Source organism: Pleurodeles waltl, chromosome 4_2 (genome assembly GCF_031143425.1).
Source record: "Pleurodeles waltl isolate 20211129_DDA chromosome 4_2, aPleWal1.hap1.20221129, whole genome shotgun sequence".
NCBI lineage: Eukaryota > Metazoa > Chordata > Amphibia > Caudata > Salamandridae > Pleurodeles > Pleurodeles waltl.
In genome coordinates this window covers 1,057,151,774-1,057,164,923 of record NC_090443.1, presented here as the reverse complement: position 1 = coordinate 1,057,164,923, position 13,150 = coordinate 1,057,151,774, and the positions used below count along the sequence as shown (strand labels likewise).

General features: G+C 61.2%; 1 protein-coding gene across 1 annotated transcript in view; it reads left to right on the top strand.

The window, feature by feature from the left end:
* The first annotated feature begins 311 nt into the window (after positions 1–311).
* Positions 312–13,150, top strand: part of LOC138293749 (glutathione S-transferase P 1-like) — a 39,235-nt gene continuing 26,396 nt past the window's right edge. Inside the window, exon 1 of the mRNA XM_069233089.1 lies at positions 312–450. Within this exon, the coding sequence (XP_069089190.1) occupies position 450 (1 nt within the window). The 5' untranslated portion in view covers positions 312–449. The remainder of the gene's footprint in view (positions 451–13,150) is intronic.

Genomic DNA, 13,150 nt, shown 5'->3' with positions numbered 1-13,150 from the left:
GGTCACTCCCTCCCGGTCACTCCTTCCCTGTCTGCGAGCGAGCCCTGCCTCCGACCCTCCCTCCTGGTCACTCCCTCCCGGTCACTCCTTCCCTGTCTGCGAGCGAGCCCTGCCTCCGACCCTCCCTCCTGGTCACTCCCTCCCGGTCACTCCCTCCCTGTCTGCGAGCCAGCACTGCCTCCGACCCTCCCTCCTGGTCACTCCCTCCCTGGTCACTCCCTCCCTGGCTGCGAGCCAGCCCTGCCTTCTGCCTCCTCCCTCAGTGCACTCATCGTGACTCAGCAGCAGAGGTCAGCTAAAAGGAGGCGCTGAGGAGGCATCAGTGAGCAGCCGGACACCAGCAGCTTGGGCAGGTACTAGCAGAGGAGGCGGACACCAGCAGAGGAGGCAGACACCAGAAACTAAGCAAGACACCAGCTCCGAGGTTCCGGCGACAGGAAAAAGCATCCAGTGAGTTCATCTTAAATTCAAAAAACTGCAGCAGGACTTCCCTGTGCGCACACACAGGCAGCTGTGAGTACCTTCACACAGGCCAGAGGCTAACCTGCACGCACTCTCAGCAGCAGGGCTTCCCTGTGCGCACCCTCAGCAGCAGGGCTAACCTGCACGCACTCTCAGCAGCAGGGCTTCCCTGTGCGCACTCTCAGCAGCAGGGCTTCTCTGTGCCCACCCTCAGCAGGGCTTCACTGTGCGCACACACAGGCAGCTGTGAGTACCTTCACACAGGCCAGAGGCTGCACGCATTCTCAGCAGCAGGGCTAACCTGTGCGCACTCTCAGCAGCAGGGCTTCCCTGTGCGCACCCTCAGCAGCAGGGCTAACCTGCACGCACCCTCAGCAGCAGGGCTAACCTGCACGCACTCTCAGCAGCAGGGCTTCCCTGTGCGCACTCTCAGCAGCAGGGCTTCTCTGTGCCCACCCTCAGCAGGGCTTCCCTGTGCGCACACACAGGCAGCTGTGAGTACCTTCACACAGGCCAGAGGCTAACCTGCACGCACTCTCAGCAGCAGGGCTTCCCTGTGCGCACCCTCAGCAGCAGGGCTAACCTGCACGCACTCTCAGCAGCAGGGCTTCCCTGTGCGCACTCTCAGCAGCAGGGCTTCTCTGTGCCCACCCTCAGCAGGGCTTCCCTGTGCGCACACACAGGCAGCTGTGAGTACCTTCACACAGGCCAGAGGCTAACCTGCACGCACTCTCAGCAGCAGGGCTTCCCTGTGCGCACCCTCAGCAGCAGGGCTAACCTGCACGCACTCTCAGCAGCAGGGCTTCCCTGTGCGCACTCTCAGCAGCAGGGCTTCTCTGTGCCCACCCTCAGCAGGGCTTCACTGTGCGCACACACAGGCAGCTGTGAGTACCTTCACACAGGCCAGAGGCTGCACGCATTCTCAGCAGCAGGGCTAACCTGTGCGCACTCTCAGCAGCAGGGCTTCTCTGTGCCCACCCTCAGCAGGGCTTCACTGTGCGCACTCTCAGGAGCAGGGCTAACCTGTGCGCACTCTCAGCAGCAGGGCTTCTCTGTGCCCACCCTCAGCAGGGCTTCCCTGTGCCCACCAGCAGCAGGGCTAACCTGTGCGCACCTTCAGCAGCAGGGCTTCACTGTACCCACCTCAGCACTGCTTCACTGTACCCACCCTCAGCAGCAGGGCTTCCCTGTACCCACCCTCAGCAGAAGGGCTTCCCTGTGCGCACCCTCAGCAGCAGGGCTTCCCTGTGCGCACACAAGCAGCTGTGAGTATCTACACACAAGCAAGAGGCTAACCTGCACGCACCCTCAGCAGCAGGGCTTCCCTGTGCGCACTCTCAGCAGCAGGGCTTCCCTGTGCCCACCATCAGCAGCAGGGCTTCCCTGTGCGCACCCTCAGCAGGGCTTCCCTGTGCGCACTCTCAGGAGCAGGGCTAACCTGTGCGCACCTTCAGCATCAGGGCTTCCCTGTGCACACACATGCAGCTGTGAGTATCTACACACAGGCCAGCGGCTAACCTGCACGCACCCTCAGCAGCAGGGCTTCCCTGTGCGCACACAGGCCAGAGGCTAACCTGCACCCACCCTCAGCAGCAGGGCTTCCCTGTGCGGACACAAGCAGCTGTAAGTATCTACACACAAGCAAGAGGCTAACCTGCAGGCACCCTCAGCAGCAGGGCTTCTCTGTGCCCACCCTCAGCAGCAGGGCTTCTCTGTGCCCACCCTCAGCAGCAGGGCTTCCCTGTGCGCACTCTCAGCAGCAGGGCTTCCCTGTGCGCACTCTCAGCAGCAGGACTTCTCTGTGCCCACCCTCAGCAGGGCTTCCCTGTGCGCACTCTCAGGAGCAGGGCTTCTCTGTGCCCACCCTCAGCAGGGCTCCCTGTGCCCACCAGCAGCAGGGCTAACCTGTGCGCACCCTCAGCAGCAGGGCTTCACTGTCCCCACCTCAGCACTGCTTCACTGTACCCACCCTCAGCAGCAGGGCTTCCCTGTACCCACCCTCAGAAGCAGGGCTTCCCTGTGCACACACAAGCAGCTGTGAGTATCTACACACAAGCAAGAGGCTAACCTGCACGCACCCTCAGCAGCAGGGCTTCCCTGTGCGCACTCTCAGCAGCAGGGCTTCCCTGTGCGCACACAAGCAGCTGTGAGTATCTACACACAAGCCAGAGGCTAACCTGCACGCATCCTCAGAAGCAGGGCTTCCTTATGCGCACTCTCAGCAGCAGGGCTTCCCTGTGCCCACCATCAGCAGCAGGGCTTCCCTGTGCGCACCCTCAGCAGGGCTTCCCTGTGCGCACCCTCAGGAGCAGGGCTAACCTGTGCGCACCCTCAGCAGCAGGGCCTCCCTGTTCACACAAAAGCAGCTGTGAGTATCTACTCACAGGCCAGCGGCTAACCTGCACGCACCCTCAGCAGCAGGGCTTCCCTGTGCGCACTCTCAGGAGCAGGGCTTCCCTGTGCGCACACAGGCCAGAGGCTAACCTGCACGCACCCTCAGCAGCAGGGCTTCCCTGTGCACACACAAGCAGCTGTAAGTATCTACACACAAGCAAGAGGCTAACCTGCAGGCACCCTCAGCATCAGGGCTTCCCTGTGCGCACTGTCAGCAGCAGGGCTTCCCTGTGCCCACCCTCAGCAGCAGGGCTTCCCTGTGCCCACCCTCAGCAGCACGGCTTCCCTGTGCCCACCCTCAGCAGCAGGGCTTCCCTGTGCGCACCCTCAGCAGCAGGGCTTCCCTGTGCGCACCCTCAGCAGCAGAGCCTTCCTGTGTGCACTGTCAGCAGCAGGGCTTCTCTGTGCCCACCCTCAGCAGCAGGGCTTCCCTGTGCGCACTCTCAGCAGCAGGGCTTCCCTGTGCGCACTCTCAGCAGCAGGGCTTCTCTGTGCCCACCCTCAGCAGGGCTTCCCTGTGCGCACTCTCAGGAGCAGGGCTAACCTGTGCGCACTCTCAGCAGCAGGGCTTCTCTGTGCCCACCCTCAGCAGGGCTTCCCTGTGCCCACCAGCAGCAGGGCTAACCTGTGCGCACCCTCAGCAGCAGGGCTTCACTGTCCCCACCTCAGCACTGCTTCCCTGTACCCACCCTCAGCAGCAGGGCTTCCCTGTACCCACCCTCAGCAGCAGGGCTTCCCTGTGCGCACACAAGCAGCTGTGAGTATCTACACACAAGCAAGAGGCTAACCTGCACGCACCCTCAGCAGCAGGGCTTCCCTGTGCGCACTCTCAGCAGCAGGGCTTCCCTGTGCGCACACAAGCAGCTGTGAGTATCTACACACAAGCCAGAGGCTAACCTGCACGCATCCTCAGAAGCAGGGCTTCCCTATGCGCACTCTCAGCAGCAGGGCTTCTCTGTGCCCACCATCAGCAGCAGGGCTTCCCTGTGCGCACCCTCAGCAGGGCTTCCCTGTGCGCACTCTCAGGAGCAGGGCTAACCTATTCGCACCCTCAGCAGCAGGGCCTCCCTGTTCACACAAAAGTAGCTGTGAGTATCTACACACAGGCCAGCGGCTAACCTGCATGCACCCTCAGCAGCAGGGCTTCCCTGTGCGCACTCTCAGGAGCAGGGCTTCCCTGTGCGCACACAGGCCAGAGGCTAACCTGCACGCACCCTCAGCAGCAGGGCTTCCCTGTGCACACACAAGCAGCTGTAAGTATCTACACACAAGCAAGAGGCTAACCTGCAGGCACCCTCAGCATCAGGGCTTCCCTGTGCGCACTGTCAGCAGCAGGGCTTCCCTGTGCCCACCCTCAGCAGCAGGGCTTCCCTGTGCCCACCCTCAGCAGCAGGGCTTCCCTGTGCCCACCCTCAGCAGCAGGGCTTCCCTGTGCCCACCCTCAGCAGCAGGGCTTCCCTGTGCGCACCCTCAGCAGCAGAGCCTCCCTGTGCGCACTCTCAGCAGCATGGCTTCTCTGTGCCCACCCTCAGCAGGGCTTCCCTGTGCCCACCAGCAGCAGGGCTAACCTGTGCGCACCCTTAGCAGCAGGGCTTCACTGTACCCACCTCAGCACTGCTTTACTGTACCCAGCCTCAGCAGCAGGGATTCCCTGTGCGCACACAAGCAGCTGTGAGTATCTATACACAAGCAAGAGGCTATCCTGAACGCACCCTCCGCAGCAGGGCTTCCCTGTACCCACCCTCAGCAGCAGGGTTTCCCTGTGCGCACACAAGCAGCTGTGAGTATCTACACACAAGCAAGAGGCTAACCTGCACCCACCCTCAGCAGAAGGGCTTCCCTGTGCTCACTCTCAGCAGCAGGGCTTCCGTGTGCGCACACAAGCAGCAGTGAGTATCTACACACAAGCAAGAGGCTAACCTGCACGCACCCTCAGCAGCAGGGCTTCCCTGTGCGCACTCTCAGCAGCAGGGCTTCCCTGTGTGCACACAAGCAGCTGTGAGTACCTTCACACAGGCCAGAGGCTAACCTGCACGCACCCTCAGCAGCAGGGCTTCCCTGTGCGCACTCTCAGCAGCAGGGCTTTCCTGTGCGAACACAAGCAGCTGTGAGTATCTACACACAAGCAAGAGGCTAACCTGCACGTACCCTCAGCAGCAGGGCTTCCCTGTGTGCACCCTCAGCAGCAGGGCTTCTCTGTGCCCACCCTCAGCAGCAGGGCTTCCCTGTGCACACACAAGCAGCTGTGAGTATGTTCACACAGGCCAGAGGCTAACCTGCACGCACCCTCAGCAGCACGGCATTCCTGTGCCCACCAGCAGCAGGGCTTACCTGTGCGCACCCTCAGCAGCAGGGCTTCGCTGTGTACACTTTCAGCAGCAGGGCGTCTCTGTGTCCACCCTCAGCAGAGCTTCACTGCACGCACCCTCAGCAGCAGGACTTCCCTGTGGGCACTCTCAGCAGCAGGGCTTCCCTGTGCGCACACAGGCAGCTGTGAATATCTACACACAAGCAAGAGGCTAACCTGCACGCACTCTCAGCAGCAGGGCTTCCCTGTGCGCACTGTCAGCAGCAGGGCTTCCCTGTGCACACACAGGCAACAGGCTAACTTGCACGCACCCTCAGCACCAGGGCTTCCCTGTGCGCACTGTCAGCAGCAGGGCTTCTCTGTGCCCACCATCAGCAGCAGGGTTTCCCTGTGCACATAAGCAGCTGTGAGTACGTTCACACAGGCCAGAGGCTAACCTGCACGCATCCTCAGCAGCAGGGCTTCCCTGTGCCCACCAGCAGCAGGGCTAACCTGTGCGCACCCTCAGCAGCAGGGCTTCCCTGTGCACACTCTCAGCATCAGGGCATCTCTGTGCCCACCCTCGGCAGGGCTTCCCTGTGAGCACTCTCAGCAGCAGGGCTTCCCTGTGAGCAGCCTCAGCAGCAGGGCTTCACTGTACCCACCCTCAGCAGCAGGGATTCCCTGTGCGCACTCTCAGCAGCAGGTCTCCCCTTTGCGCACTCTCAGTAGCAGGGCATCACTGTGCCCACCCTCAGCAGGGCTTCCCTGTGCCCACCAGCGGCAGGGCTAACCTATGCGCACCCTCAGCAGCAGGGCTTCACTGCACCTACCTCAGCACTGCTTCCCTGTGCGCACTCTCAGCAGCAGGTCTTCCCTGTGCACACCGTCAGCAGCAGGGCTTCACTGTACCCACCCTCAGCAGCAGGGCTTCCCTGTGTGTACTCTCAGCAGTAAGGCTTTACTGTACCCACCCTCAGCAGCTGGGCTTCACTGTACCCACCCTCAGTAGCTGGGCTTCACTGTACCCACCCTCAGCAGCAGGGCTTCACTCTACCCATCCTCAGCAGCAGGGCTTCCCTGTGCGCACTCTCAGCAGCAGGGCTTATTTGTGCCCACCCTCAGCAGGGCTTTCCTATGCCCACCAGCAGCAGGGCTAACCTGTGTGCACCCTCAGCAGCAGGGCTTCACTGTGTGCACACAGGCAAGAGGCTAACCTGCACGCACTCTCAGCAGCAGGGCTTCCCTGTGCACACTCTCAGCAGCAGGGCTTCCCTGTGCGCACACAGGCAACAGGCTAACTTGCACGCACCCTCAGCACCAGGGCTTCCCTGTGCGCACTGTCAGCAGCAGGGCTTCTCTGTGCCCACCATCAGCAGCAGGGTTTCCCTGTGCACATAAGCAGCTGTGAGTACGTTCACACAGGCCAGAGGCTAACCTGCACGCATCCTCAGCAGCAGGGCTTCCCTGTGCCCACCAGCAGCAGGGCTAACCTGTGCGCACCCTCAGCAGCAGGGCTTCCCTGTGCACACTCTCAGCATCAGGGCATCTCTGTGCCCACCCTCGGCAGGGCTTCCCTGTGAGCACTCTCAGCAGCAGGGCTTCCCTGTGAGCAGCCTCAGCAGCAGGGCTTCACTGTACCCACCCTCAGTAGCAGGGCTTCACTGTACCCACCCTCAGCAGCAGGGCTTCCCTGTGCGCACTCTCAGCAGCAGGTGTTCCCTTTGCGCACTCTCAGCAGCAGGGCATCTCTGTGCCCACCCTCAGCAGGGCTTCCCTGTGCCCACCAGCGGCAGGGCTAACCTATGCGCACACTCAGCAGCAGGGCTTCACTGCACCTACCTCAGCACTGCTTCCCTGTGCGCACTCTCAGCAGCAGGTCTTCCCTGTGCACACCGTCAGCAGCAGGGCTTCACTGTACCCACCCTCAGCAGCAGGGCTTCCCTGTGTGTACTCTCAGCAGTAAGGCTTTACTGTACCCACCCTCAGCAGCTGGTCTTCACTGTACCCACCCTCAGCAGCTGGGCTTCACTGTACCCACCCTCAGCAGCAGGGCTTCACTGTACCCATCCTCAGCAGCAGGGCTTCCCTGTGCGCACTCTCAGCAGCAGGGCTTATTTGTGCCCACCCTCAGCAGGGCTTTCCTATGCCCACCAGCAGCAGGGCTAACCTGTGTGCACCCTCAGCAGCAGGGCTTCACTGTGTGCACACAGGCAAGCGGCTAACCTGCACGCACCCTCAGCAGCAGGGCTTCACTGTACCCACCCTCAGCAGCAGGGCTTCACTGTGCACACACAAGCAGCTGTGAGTATCTACACACAAGCAAGAGGCTTCCACGTGCACAGTCACAGCAGGGCAATGCTTTACTCATCTGTAGCAGGGCTTTACTGTACCCACCCTCAGCAGGGCTTCCCTGTGCGCACTCTCAGCAGCAAGGCTTCCCTGTGCGCACTCTCAGCAGCAGGGCTTCCCTGTGTGCACTCTCAGCAGCAGGGCTTCCCTGTGTGCACTCTCAGCAGCAGGGCTTCCCTGTGTGCACTCTCAGCAGCCGGGCTTCCCTGTGGGCACTCTCAGCAGCCGGGCTTCCCTGTTCACTCTCCCTCAGCAGGGCTAACCTGCACTCACCCTCAGCAGCAGGGCTTCCCTGTGCACACTCTCAGCACCAGGGCTTCCCTGTGCACACACAAGCAGCTGTAAGTATCTACACACAAGCAAGAGGCTAACCTGCACGCACCCTCAGCAGCAGGGCTTCCCTGTGTGCCCTCTCAGCAGCAGGGGTTCACTGTGCGCACACAGGCAAGAGGCTAACCTGCACGCACCCTCAGCAGCAGGGCTTCCCTGTGCGCACACAAGCAGCTGTGAGTATCTACACACAAGCAAGAGGCTAACCTGCACGCACCCTCAGCAGCAGGGCTTCCCTGTGCGCACTCTCAGCAGCAGGGCTTCCCTGAGCACACACAGGTAACAGGCTAACCTGCACGCACCCTCAGCAGCAGGGCTTCCCTGTGCGCACTCTCAGCAGCAGGGCTTCCCTGTGCGCACACAGGCAAGAGGATAACCTGAACCCACCCTCAGCAGCAGGGCTTCCCTGTGCGCACTCTTAGCAGCAGGTCTTCCCTGTGCGCACTCTCAGCAGCAGGGCGTCTCTGTGCCCACCCTCAGCAGAGCTTCCCTCTGCCCACCAGCAGCAGGGCTAACCTGTGCGCACCCTCAGCAGCAGGGCTTCACTGCACCTACCTCAGCACTGCTTCTCTGTGCGCACTCTCAGTAGCAAGTCTTCCCTGTGCGCACCCTCAGCAGCAGGGCTTCACTGTACCCACCCTCAGCAGCAGGGCTTCCCTGTGTGTACTCTCAGCAGTAAGGCTTTACTGTACCCACCTCAGCACCGCGTCACTGTACCCAACCTCAGCAGCAGGTCTTCACTGTAGCCACCCTCAGCAGCTGGGCTTCCCTGTGTGCACCCTCAGCAGCAGGGCTTCACTGTACCCACCCTCAGCAGCAGGGCTTCCCTGTGCGCACTCTCAGCAGCAGGGCTTATTTGTGCCCACCCTCAGCAGGGCTTTCCTATGCCCACCAGCAGCAGGGCTAACCTGCGCGCACCCTCAGCAGCAGGGCTTCACTGTACCCACCTCAGCACTGTTTCACTGTACCCACCCTCAGCAGCAGGGCTTCACTGTACCCACCCTCAGCAGCAGGGCTTCACTGTATCCACCCTCAGAAGCTGGGTTTACCTGTGCGCACTCTCAGCAGCAGGGCTTCACTGTCCCCAACCCAGCACTGCTTCACTGTACCCAACCTCAGCAGCAGGGCTTCACTGCACCCACCCTCAGCAGCAGGGCTTCACTGCACGCACCCTCAGCAGCACAACTCACTGCACTCACGTCAGTACTGCTTCACCGCATGCACCCTCAGCAGCACAGCTTCACTGAGCTCACCGTCAGCAGCAGGTCTTCACTGTACCCACCCTCAGTAGCAGAGCTTCACTGTACCCACCCTCAGTAGCAGAGCTTCACTGTACCCACCCTCAGTAGCAGGGCTTTACCCAACTCAGTACTGCTTCACTGTACCCACCCTCAGCAGCAGGGCTTCCCTGTGTGCACACACAGGCAGCTGTGAGTATCTACACACAAGCAAGAGGCTAACCTGCACGCACCCTCCGCAGCAGGGCTTCCCTGTGTGCACACACAGGCAGCTGTGAGTATCTACACACAAGCAAGAGGCTAACCTGCACGCACCCTCAGCAGCAGGGCTTCACTGTACCCACCCTCAGCAGCAGGGCTTCACTGTGCACACACAAGCAGCTGTGAGTATCTACACACAAGCAAGAGGCTTCCACGTGCACAGTCACAGCAGGGCAATGCTTTACTCATCTATAGCAGGGCTTTACTGTACCCACCCTCAGCAGGACTTCCCTGTGCACACTCTCAGCAGCAGGGGTTCCCTGTGCACACACAGGCAGCTATGAGTATCTACACACAGACCAGGGTTTCCACGGCACACTTACAGCAGGGCATGGCTCTAATTATCTGTAGCAGGGCTTCACTGTGTCCCAACTCAGCAGGGCTTTCCTGTGCGCACCCTCAGCGGGCTACCCTGTGCACGCACCTGGTACTTGGCACTCATGGCCTCACCTGGACACACCTGTGCTGCTTGGTCCTCCAGGCCTCACCTGGGCTCCTGTGCTGCTTGGCACTTCGAGACTCACCAAGACACACATGTGCTGCTTAGCCCTCCTCAGCTCATCTGGACACCTATATTGTTTGGGACTCCAGGGCTCACCTGTACACCCTGTGCCGGTTGGCCCCCCAGGGCTCACATGGACACACCTGTGCTGTTTAGCACTCCAGCGCCCCCCTTCACACCTGTGCTGCTTGGCCCCACAGGGCTCACCTGGACACCCTGTGCTGCTTGGTACTCCAGGGCTCAACTGGGCACCTTTGTTGCTTGGCACTCCAGGGCTCACCTGGACAACCTGTGCTGCTTGACATTCCAGGACTCACCTGGACACCTGTGCTGCTTGGCACTCCAGGGCTCACCTAGGCCCACCTGTGCTGTTTACCATTCCAGGGCTCACCTGCACATGTGTGCTGCTTGGGCCTCCAGGGCTCACCTGCACACCTATGCTGCTTGGGCCTCCAGGGCTCACCTGCACACCGCTACGGCTTGTCACTCCTGTTCTGACCTGGGCACCTGTGCACCTTGCCACTCCATGGCTAACATGGACACTGTGTGCTGCTGGGCATTCCTGGCCTCACTAGGACATGTCTGCTGCTTAGCACTTCTGGCCTCACCTACACAGGTGTGCCGCTTGCCACTCCAGGACACACCTAGACACACCTGTGTCACTTGCTTCTCCAGGGCTCACCTGGGCACCTGTGCTGCTTGGCCGTCCAGGGCTCACCTGGACACCTGTGCTGCTTGGCACTCCAGGACTGACGTTGACACCATATGCTGCTTGGCACTCCTGCACTGACCTGGACACTCTGTACTGCGTAGCGCTCCAGGGCTCACCTAGACACCTGTGGTGCTTGGCACTGCCTGGACACCCCGTGCTGCTTAGCACTCCAGGGCTCACCTGGACACCCTGTGCTGCTTGGCACTCCAGGGCTCACCTGGACACCCTGTGCTGCTTGGCACTCCAGGGCTCACCTGGACACCATGTGCTGCTTGGCACTCCAGGGCTCAACTTAACACACCTGTGTTGCTTGCCACTCCTAGCCTCACCTTCACACCTGTGCTGCTGGCCCCCCATGGCTCACCTGGGCACCCTGTGCTGCTTGGTACTCCAGGGCTCACCCAGGCACCTTTGCTGCTTGGCACTCCAGGGCTCACCTGGACAACCTGTGCTGCTTGACATTCCAGGACTCACCTGGACACCTGTGCTGCTTGACACTCCAGGGCTCACCTAGGCCCACCTGCGCTGTTTACCAGTCCAGGGCTCACCTGTACATGTGTGCTGCTTGGGCCTCCAGGGCTCACCTGCACACCTCTGCTGCTTGGGCCTCCAGGGCTCACCTGCACACCGCTATGGCTTGTCACTCCTGTTCTGACCTGGGCACCTGTGCAGCTTGCCACTCCATGGCTAACCTGGACACTGTGTGCTGCTTGGCACACCTGGCCTCACTAGGACATGTCTGCTGCTTAGCATTTCTGGCCTCACCTACACAGGTGTGCCGCTTGCCACTCCAGGACACACCTAGACACACCTGTGTCACTTGCTTCTCCAGAGCTCACCTGGGCACCTGTGCTGCTTGGCCGTCCAGGGCTCACCTGGACACCTGTGCTGCTGGGCACTCCAGGGCTCACCTGGACACCTGTGCTGCTTGGCACTCCAGGACTGACGTTGACACCATATGCTGCTTGGCACTCCTGCACTGACCTGGACACTCTGTACTGCGTAGCGCTCCAGGGCTCACCTAGACACCTGTGGTGCTTGGCACTGCCTGGACACCCAGTGCTGCTTAGCACTCCAGGGCTCACCTGGACACCCTGTGCTGCTTGGCACTCCAGGGCTCACCTGGACACCCTGTGCTGCTTGGCACTCCAGGGCTCACCTGGACACCATGTGCTGCTTGGCACTCCAGGGCTCAACTTAACACACCTGTGTTGCTTGCCACTCCTAGCCTCACCTTCACACCTGTGCTGCTGGCCCCCCATGGCTCACCTGGGCACCCTGTGCTGCTTGGTACTCCAGGGCTCACCTAGGCACCTTTGCTGCTTGGCACTCCAGGGCTCACCTGGACAACCTGTGCTGCTTGACATTCCAGGACTCACCTGGACACCTGTGCTGCTTGACACTCCAGGGCTCACCTAGGCCCACCTGTGCTGTTTACCAGTCCAGGGCTCACCTGCACATGTGTGCTGCTTGGGCCTCCAGGGCTCACCTGCACACCTCTGCTGCTTGGGCCTCCAGGGCTCACCTGCACACCGCTACGGCTTCTCACTCCTGTTCTGACCTGGACACCTGTGCAGCTTGCCACTCCATGGCTAACCTGGACACTGTGTGCTGCTTGGCACACCTGGCCTCACTAGGACATGTCTGCTGCTTAGCACTTCTGGCCTCACCTACACAGGTGTGCCGCTTGCCACTCCAGGACACACCTAGACACACCTGTGTCACTTGCTTCTCCTGGGCTCACCTGGGCACCTGTGCTGCTTGGCCGTCCAGGGCTCACCTGGGCACCTGTGCTGCTTGGCCGTCCAGGGCTCACCTGGACACCTGTGCTGCTTGACACTCCAGGGCTCACCTGTGCTGCTTGGCAATCCAGGGCTCATCTGGACACCTGTGTTGCTTGGCACTCCAGGGCTTACCTGGACACCTGTGTTGCTTGGCACTCCAGGGCTCACCTGGACACCTGTGTTGCTTGGCACTCCAGGGCTCACCTGGACACCCTGTGCTGCTTGGCACTCCAGGGCTCACCTGGACACCCTGTGCTGCTTGGCACTCCAGGGCTCACCTGGACACCCTGTGCTGCTTGGCACTCCAGGGCTTACCTGGACACCCTGTGCTGCTTGGCACTCCAGGGCTTACCTGGACACCATGTGCTGCTTGGCACTCCAGGGCTTACCTGGACACCATGTGCTGCTTGGCACTCCAGGGCTTACCTGGACACCCTGTGCTGCTTGACACTCCAGGGCTCACCTGTGCTGCTTGGCACTCCAGGGCTCACCTGGACACCTGTGTTGCTTGGCACTCCAGGGCTTACCTGGACACCTGTTTTGCTTGGCACTCCAGGGCTTACCTGGACACCCTGTGCTGCTTGGCACTCCAGGGCTTACCTGGACACCCTGTGCTGCTTGGCACTCCAGGGCTTACCTGGACACCCTGTGCTGCTTGGCATTCCAGGGCTCACCTGGACACCCTGTGCTGCTTGGCACTCCAGGGCTTACCTGGACACCATGTGCTGCTTGCCACTCCAGGGCTCAACTTAACACACCTGTGTTGCTTGGCACTCCTAGCCTCACCTTCACACCTGTGCTGCTGGCCCCCCATGGCTCACCTGCGCA